Consider the following 9,412-nt stretch of genomic DNA (forward strand, 5'->3'; position numbering starts at 1 on the left):
TCAAGGAAACATGTGACATCCACTGAAACGAGAAGATAGAAAACGATTAGCGGTGGGAACAAAAATGGCGGCTACCTAACGTGCTCCTTCCGAGTATAAGGAGCCTCTATAACTGATTACAAGTGAGTACGTATACCATCGCCTGTGCCCTCGATTCCAGGTGCTCCCTCCATAACGTGATCACGGCCTTGATAACGTGCGTGCACGAACATGTCTTACTTCACTCCTCGATGTTTCCCTTCTTTATTTGCCTGAATATCTCGCCGATGTACTTATTATCATTTGAATAACCGTTAACAGCTCTATGTATATTTCTGTTAAATAATCGAGTTCATCTTTCTGATTAGATTACACTAATCGATAGAAACAGCGATCGCATATGCCGATTTCTTCCTTTACGTACTCCGTTTACTTTGCATCATAATTGTTACGAACAAACTCAGCTTCTATTCTTCGCGGCTGAATTTTTCGATTAAAAATAACGAATCGTTTAATTATATTCGACAGATAGAATCGCAACTATGCCCTGGGAAATTAATATACGACCGCCTGTCCACTCTGCGCGTATATACATAAAAAATCAAAGCGTGTGTGTCGCATATACGGTATATCTACCGCATAGTTTACGTTAAATCGATCTAGGAAGGAGAGTGAAGGAAAGCTAACGAGCAACAGGTTGACACGACCGGCGTAGAGTGGGGAAACTGAAGAATGAGAAGAGTTATGTATAGACAGAGAAGCAGAAAACGGGAAAGCAATCGTCGTTGGATTCGGTAGGAATATCCGTGAAGCGAAATGCTTAGCGGAGTGACGATGCCATGACAGAGAGACCGGATTGGTCGATCACCTGTTGCTTGCCAACTGTGATTGGTCGAGCTCAATAGCGCGTAACGACAGCCGCAGGAGGACAAGTGCAACGTTGACCGCTCTATGATGGACCAAGATCGAAAATGGACTTTATCCGAATGCCAATTTTCTTTTCTTCCTTCCTTCACATGTATATGTATACAATACGTTATTTGTCCTTTCCATTGAACACATCGATTCCATTGGAATTATGATATTTATCATTTTTATAGATTCGTCGATTACAACATACTCAACAGGAAATCACAATTCTTACATCATTACTAATTTACTCCGATTTTTAACCATATTCAATAATATAAATAGTTATCGTGGATATTTTAAAGAATGGTTTAAATACCCGTGCCGGATTTATTAATATATATATATATATACAATCCGAAAACGCAATCCGTCTCTAGGTTTAATTAATATGGTATGCGAAATGAACCATGAATACATAACAGCATATAAAACGAAGAAATAAAAGCAAAATCTATGTGCATTAAACAGGTGTAGAAGCCTCGAGAGTTGACGGTGAGAATCGCGCAAGACCAAAGTCTACACTCGAGGAGCAAAGTCTGTATTCGACGATGGAAGAAAAGCCGGTTTACAATATCGGACTCTGAACCTTTCGTGTCATATCAATTTTCTATACTAACACTACTTTTTTATAGAATCGATGTGAATCATCAACACCTTACACGTACGCGAAGATATTTCACTGCGGTTGCTGCTTGTTTTTTGCCTAAAAGGAAGCAAAAAGCAAGTAACGCGTAGAGATCAAGAAGCAATATTTATACGCATTCGTACATTTCAGGTATTATGACGAAATGAAAAGTTGTGTTACGAAATAAAAGTTACGAAATGTACAGAAAATATCTGGCTCGGCGTTTCTAATTAGAAAAAAGTAAATATATAATTATTATTGTTTCTCGCGTGAGTTATTATTCTTTATTTTATCATACTTATAATGTATCCTTTTGCAAAACAAACGGAGACGGGAGAGGACGGTACAAAAAGAGAGGCCTAGCTCGGGTTAAAGGAACACCTGCCAAACACCTGCTACTTTTAAGGGCTCTAAAGTTGATTCTGGTCCCTTTTTATCCAAAGCTTCTTCTATTTAAAGTTGAAGCTATATATATACATATTGTTCAGTAATATCAATGAACAATAACTACGATTCAAAGTCAAACCAGATTCTACTTGTACGTTGATACGACTGCGTTATAACAGAGTTACATTTTGTAACTTCATCTATTGACGCTAGTAAACGTAAAATTAGTACATCGTCTCGATGCGTACGATATTACTCGTTCCTAAAATAATTTTAGCATCGTGTTCACTATTGCATCATTCCATTAAGAAATACGTGCGTAAGTGTTAAAAGATTTTGAAATTATATCACCAAAACAGTAGAACACAGTCGACTTTCTTGTATCATTCAAAAATATTTAAACGCTAGGTCTGTCCATACGTCGCAATGAACAATCCGTTTTGGATGCTCTTTCACCATGGAAGGAAGAGGAACGGATTCACCGTTGCGCAGAACTTTCTCTCCGACATGGATTATACCCGTGCCTTTCGTATAGGTACGTAGCCATACGTAACTTTCAAACCATCACAAATCACAGATGCTTCTTCCGCGATGAACTGTATTGTGTACTTATATATCTACATACGTATATAAGATACTCGCGTGGCTCGAACACCGTCGTAAAAGATGCACTCCGATAAATCATTTAAATCGGTCCCCTCAATCAATGGAAAAAGATGTAAGATGATGTTTTTAATGTCGAAAAGACAGTCGTTAAGGAAGAGCATCGTGATAAGGAAAAAGACATCAAGAAGAAGACAAGAGAGAAGAAGACAGAGCTGGTCGCTGACCTGTTCGGAACGTTGACTCCATGTAGTCAGTCCCCTCTTTATATTTTCTTCCATCCCACTTGCACCATCTTACCGTACCTTTGATTATAGCAACGAGTTACCTTACCTTACTTTACTTTGCCTTACTTTACCACGTCCGCCTTTCTTTATTCGCGGTTGCGATCACTATGTATATTCTTGGGCTTACACAGCGTCTTGCGGATAAGTTTGTTGTCTTTCAATACCTTTTTGGATTTAACAAAGCTATTTCTTCGCATTACTCTTTCGTTTCTAACAAATAATATGAAACATGAAGATATACTCGGTTTGTTCTTTGTTGAACGTTAATAACAAACTAAATATACAGTAATAGACTATTCGCTTTGTATTAACAATATGTATACACTTAAATATTTTATATATGTATATATATATAATAATTTTCCGTGTCACGAACGATACTAATTCAGTTAATATGGTATAATGTTGGGAAGTTACCGTTAGTATTACCGTCCCGTATATGTGGTTCCTAAGATTCAAGTCCTATTTGGTAACGGTACTTGCTGGCCTTACAACCAATTCATTCTTCGACCATCGAAAATCGAATAACGATCATCTATATAATCATAATTATCAAAATTTCGTGTACTGTTTGTGGTACCGCAAAAACTCGCTCTGCCATTCCCTCTCCAACTGTACTTCTTTCCTACCACCATTATTGTTGGCCACTGCCTTCTATTCAGCCCTCCATTCCACAAATCGTACAATTTGTATATGAATCCGGCAACTTCTGTCACGTGCCTTGATTACTTTTTTCTTGCTATCGAGGTTGAAGAAATTTTGCACATTGATGAAATATAATTGGCTTTGGTCATTCCTTAATTTATTACAATGAAATTCATAAAAGAATATTTACTTTAAATTTAATAAAAATATAAAGTTATTACAGAGAGATAATGTACACGCATAACGCGCAAGCATACACTATGTAACTTAAATAACGATATTCACTTGCGTTTATACACATAAATATACTTTCCGTAATTTGATTGTGGGAAATGTGTATAAAAAATTTGCGACATTGGTTGATAATGTTTTAAAAATCGACTGACTTTTTGTACAATATTGTCAAACAATACTACATATTTAGGAATCGTAACGCTTTCGTTAATATCATAATTTCGATCAAGCCATTGCATCGGATTTGAGAAAAATACGTCTGCTTCGTCGACATAATTTGTATCGTTAGTGAAATTTGGCTCACAAGTCAATATTCTAGTAGGTACATTTACATGCAAGTGGCTGTAAAGAGGAGTAGCATGGCAAGGAGTTAAAAATAATATGCTACTCGTATTATCGCTGTTTACGATTTCCTTATGAAGAATATTCATTACATCTAACGATCCGCGTTGGTGTATTAGACTAAAGTACAGTACAGGTAACACATTGGTTACTATTAATAGTCCTACAATAATCTTTCTTGCCGTTTTAACATGTTTCACATTTAAAGGTAATGTGCAAGAAGTGCATATGTATATACACATTGGTAAAAGGGGCAACAGAAATCTGAATTCTTTATGAGACAACAAAGAGTAAATACTAAGTGTCCAAGCTATAGTAATTAACATAACAGCTTGATGATGAAAACGGGATGGATGTTTCAATATTTGCCAAATGCATAATAACAATACAATATAATAATACCCTAAAAGTATTGGTAATCCGCAAAACATATACCACAACAAATGTTGTGTTCCATACAAATCTCCAATTTTATATAATACATTTACCCGGAAAAATTCCCAAGGAGAAATGACAAACGTACCATAATAATAACTATCTAATAATATAGAACTTAAGCAACAAATGCCACATATCATACTATATTTATATATTAATATCAACTTATTCTGCAAACTTGTACATAAATGATAAAGACACAAAGGCAGCCATATAATAGCAGCAGTAGGTCTAATCATACATAGGAATCCTACAATCCATAAGTATTTTATGGTTCTAACGTTGCCATCACGCCATGGAAATATCGATAGAGCTATCATGGTACATACTGTTTCTATAGTATTTACTAATGTACGTGTGGCACAATAATACCAATACCAATTTATACATAAACTGTACAGCATCCATTTGTTCTTGCTCCAATTGTAGAATTTGTATTCTCCATAAGCACTGAAAATTGCTTGAAGGATTCGAGGCAATGTTGTTAAGATTGTTACACGATCTAAAGATATCAATGCCAATATTTGATACATAACGGATATCAAAAATGGATAAATATAATTACGAATTTTCGCAGTCCACTCCCATGAGAGATATCCATATCCAAATGCTAAACGATGAGCAACTTCTAACGATTGCCAATATTCATCTGGTGCGTGGGCAGTTTGAACTACGAAGACGGAAATTAACCTCCATAGTACTAAAGAAAAAAGTACCTTAGTTTTCTTTTGCAAAAACATTCTTTATATTCCAAAGTAACTCTCATTAGATATTAATAGATTTCAAAAACAAATTTTTCGGAATATAAACGGTATGGAGCTATTATAGACGCGAATGAAAAATTTCAGGTTAATTTTTGCTTTGTTAGACGTTGCTCTACATATCTCGTATTCCAACGCTATTTTCACGAAACTTTACTTATTTCTATTAATATTATTAAATATTAATAACTTTACAAAAGAGTTATATATTTCTAATAAAACAATATGCATATGTACAAATATTTTATGTAGCGTAGTAAGATGAAATTATCCTCTCATTCTCAATTAAGAAGTAGTCTCATATGTTAACTGTTAGCAAAAGTATCGTTCACACTTCTCGGTGATTAATTTTATGCTTCGATAATAACAAGTAACATTTATTTTTTACTTGTACATATTGAAATTTAGCACATTTTACATACGTGAAATTTAATGAACAAAATACGGGATAGTATCGAATAATCGTTAGAGATGGCGCTTGTTGAAACGGCACCATTTTGTTGAATCGATTAGTTGAGAACTCTACGTAGCGATATTTCTTTGAACAAGTGAACTAAAGTCGATAGCATCGTTACGAGAAGTGGTCGATAACCGATCGTGCATCGTTCTTTTCGAAACGAGAAATTGAAGTTCGATATCTGTAAAATAATTCGTCAAACGTAGCTTTGAGATATCGGAGTATTCGCGGTAAATTTGTTATCCCATTATAACCATAGAAAGAGATGAACGGGTAAAAGGAATTGTGCACCTTTATAAACAATTCTATTTTAAATTATGCAACGAAAATCCACCATTTTGATGAGAAACAAACGCCATGAGATATTTCAACAACAGGAAATATTGTATATCTGCATTTTAGCATTTAAAAGATAAGACGTGCCGGTACTTATGTATTTCGATTTACAATTATGGATAGTAAATCGATAACATTGCCTAACAGCGGAAAATCATCCGCGACAGATGATTCGAAAAGCGAGATGCAAATGGTACTCGCAAAAATGATGGAAGAGAAACATACTTATACTTATAAGAAGTTAGTAGTACCCATGTCGATGAGGAGTATTTATTGGAAATTTTTCGGATTTCCAGCTACAGATGACGGAGATATCCTCACTAAAGTAAAGATAGTTTGCATATTGTGCAAAACTCAAATTGCCTACAATCGTAATACCAGTAATTTACGTATGCATTTACAAAATAAACACGCTCAAGAGCTATCGGAATTAGAATCCACTAATCCTCCACGTAGACAGGTACTGTCTCAGGAAACGAAGGAAAGGAGAGCACAGAAAAAATTATTAAAGACAGGTTTAACTTCTGCCCAACATATTTATACCACTAATGCAGATGGTACTGTTCAAATAGACGGGGATATTCAATTTGTGACGGATCCGAATATAAGTTTGTCCAACATTGAGGATGATATTACAATTGGTCAACCACTGAGAGTTATGATTAAAAGTGGTTCTAACATTGGAAATAATAGCCAAAATGTAGCTTTTCTGATGCCAGAGGATAATTCTATTAGTCAGTCGTGCATTGACGGAAAGACTGTGTCAGATGCTATAGCTGAATTTATTATTATAGATTTGCAACTACCAGAGGTAGTGGAAGGACGAGGCTTTCAAAGATTAGTTGCAACCTTACGTTCGCCATGTGAAATTCCTAGTAAAAATAAATTAGAGGAAGAAATAATACCAAAGATTTATGATACTTTTCGTGAATCTGTAGCTACAACTTTGTCTTGTATTACCAGTGATGTCGGTTTGACTATTGAAGAGTGGAGATCAAACTCAGATGAACGATTCGTTACTGTATCTATGTATTACCAAAATTCTGGTGAACCAGTGTTAGAGTGTAAAGTTTTAAGTACGATACATGCACCTTCAGATTGGGAGGAGTGCCAATGGGGTAACGCGATAGATTGTTTATTACTTGATTGGGATCTGAAAATAGAAAGGATAACCGCAGTAGTAGTAGCTACGTCCAGGACAGAGTTATTAGCTGCTTTATCAAGTCGAGGATTAACATTAGTTCCTTGTTTACTTCATACCTTGCAAGTATGTGCTCAAGCATGTTTTGAAACTCCTGAAGTTGCTGTTATATTAGCAAAATGTAGGGCAGCTATTGGGGCTATTATAAGTCATCCAGCTGCATCTGCAGCACTGTCTATGCAGGAACAATTGCTAGAAGTAAGTGTACAAATTTTTATTATAGATCACTCATTAAGAAATTATAGTAAATTACTGTTTTTGAATACAGCTAGAAGAAAACACTATGTTAATGGACTATCCACCTGTATGGACATCAACGTATAACATGCTTGAACAAATGGTTCTACGTCGTAATATTGTAACATCAATTTTGGAGAGCATGGAAGGTGTCGATCAAGAAGTAGTCGATTTAACACATGATCAGTGGAAGGTTGTAGAGGATCTTGTAAATGTGCTTGAGCCATTTAAAGTTACTATTATGACACTTAGCGAGGAGAAAATGCCATTAATATCTTTATTGAAACCATTACTTTGGCAACTTGTATCATCTCATCTTAAAATAAAAGAAATTGATAGCGAAAAAGCAAAGGCTTTCAAAGAATCTTTATCCGATATGCTTTGCGATAAATATGCAGATTATAATGTTACTTTATTACTTCAAATTGCGACTACTCTAGATCCAAGGTGAGATTTATTCTATTTGTAGAGTGTAGTCTAAATTTGGATTTCTCCATACTCTCTGTCACCCTCCAATTACTTAATTAAATAATTGAAAACATAATTAATATTATATGTTCTATGTCAGGTTTAAACAGTTACCATATGCTACAGAAGAAGATAAAAACTCTGTAGCAACTGACATCAAAGAAATGTTGACAAAACTGATACAAGAGGAATCTGGTGATAGTACAAGTATCAAAGTTGAGGAAGAACCTCCAAATAAAAAAAATCGCGTATCAGGTAGCTATTGCAAACTATAGAACAATTTTTATTTTTCTTTAGTTATTAATCGAACATATATATCGTAACTGTCTCTACATACACACAGGTATGGAACTCTTACTTGGAGGTTTGTGTTCAATGAAAAGTGGAATGCCCGCCGAAGAAAAGGCCGATCTTGAACTTGTACAGTATCATTCCGAGTCCACTGCGCCACTTGATTATTGCCCTCTTCAATGGTGGGCTAAAATTTCTGCAAAATGTCCAAATTTGGGCAAACTGGCTTGTAAATATAATTGTGTACCTGCATGTTGCGCGCCACCCTCTAGAATCCCAGCGGAAGTGCAAGTTTTATACGATACAAGACGAGCAGCTTTACCTTCTCATTTGGTAGACAAATTACTTTTCCTTCATGGTAATCATACCGTATGAAGAAGGAATTAAATATTCCATTGAATTATTTAAAGGTACTACTTTTTGATATGTGAAATAATGTCTGGTCACATTATTAACTATTATACAATTTAAATTTAATACATAAGGCAAATACGAATGAAATAAGCCAAAACAGAGGGAGAGAGAGAATTGTTGATTTAAAATAAGTTTTAACATAAATATCAATATTCCATAGTCTTAATTGATTTGTATATAGAGTCAATATTTGCTGTTTTTATTTTTACTTCATTAACAGTAACTTGAATATTCTAAAGTTGCAAAATGTACACATTTGTTAAATGTTTTATAGAAAAAAAATATGATTATTGTCATCAGATTCTAATATAACTTTGTACATTGAATTTGTGTATTAGAAAATGAAAAAGTATTTTTAATGTCTAAAACTATCCCTGAACTATTATCTAATAAAATCTGTCTTGTTTTAGCATTCAGTTGAATATAGAGCAACAGGACTTTATTAATTTTAAGAACACTCTAGTTATATCAAAAGAGATGCAGCACAGAAACTTACAATAACTACAAGGTAGTAATAACTAAAATAAAAGAATCGTTATTTATAAAAATTAATAAGAGATAATAGTTTTTCATTAACGAGGTGTATTAAGATCTATAAAAATCCATAAATGTTACAAAATGTCGAAAATCGAATTTTAACGCTGTAAATATTGCATAAAAATGTGAAATTAAATTTTTTTACACAATCTTTGTACTTTTTACAAAGAAGTAATTAATAAATAATTTATAGCAAATTTATCTTTATACATTAAAATGTTATAAATTGAGTAACATTATGAATCTTACACTGATTTA

At 34.1% G+C, this 9,412-nt stretch overlaps 2 protein-coding genes and 1 long non-coding RNA gene across 3 annotated transcripts; 2 read left to right on the plus strand and 1 right to left on the minus strand.

Moving 5' to 3' along the window:
* The first annotated feature begins 4 nt into the window (after positions 1-4).
* Positions 5-1,786, plus strand: LOC143433186 (uncharacterized). Its single transcript, XR_013103100.1, has 2 exons — positions 5-122; positions 1,360-1,786. It is a non-coding gene; the product is annotated as an uncharacterized LOC143433186 (long non-coding RNA).
* A 1,933-nt stretch (positions 1,787-3,719) lies between these two features.
* On the minus strand, positions 3,720-5,645 carry Pig-b (phosphatidylinositol glycan anchor biosynthesis class B). Its single transcript, XM_076909679.1, has one exon. It carries the CDS (start codon positions 5,190-5,192, stop codon positions 3,720-3,722), a length of 1,473 nt encoding a protein of 490 aa, XP_076765794.1. The 5' UTR covers positions 5,193-5,645.
* Positions 5,646-6,071: 426 nt separating this feature from the next.
* On the plus strand, positions 6,072-9,402 carry LOC143432786 (E3 SUMO-protein ligase ZBED1). The gene is made up of 5 exons (XM_076909678.1): positions 6,072-7,405; positions 7,476-7,891; positions 8,013-8,167; positions 8,256-8,613; positions 9,028-9,402. The coding sequence occupies exons 1-4, from the start codon at positions 6,122-6,124 to the stop codon at positions 8,576-8,578; spliced, it is 2,178 nt and encodes a 725-aa protein (XP_076765793.1). The 5' UTR covers positions 6,072-6,121; the 3' UTR covers positions 8,579-8,613; positions 9,028-9,402.
* The last annotated feature ends 10 nt before the right edge of the window (positions 9,403-9,412 follow it).

This window comes from Xylocopa sonorina, chromosome 2, assembly GCF_050948175.1.
Source record: "Xylocopa sonorina isolate GNS202 chromosome 2, iyXylSono1_principal, whole genome shotgun sequence".
Taxonomy (NCBI): Eukaryota; Metazoa; Arthropoda; class Insecta; order Hymenoptera; family Apidae; genus Xylocopa; species Xylocopa sonorina.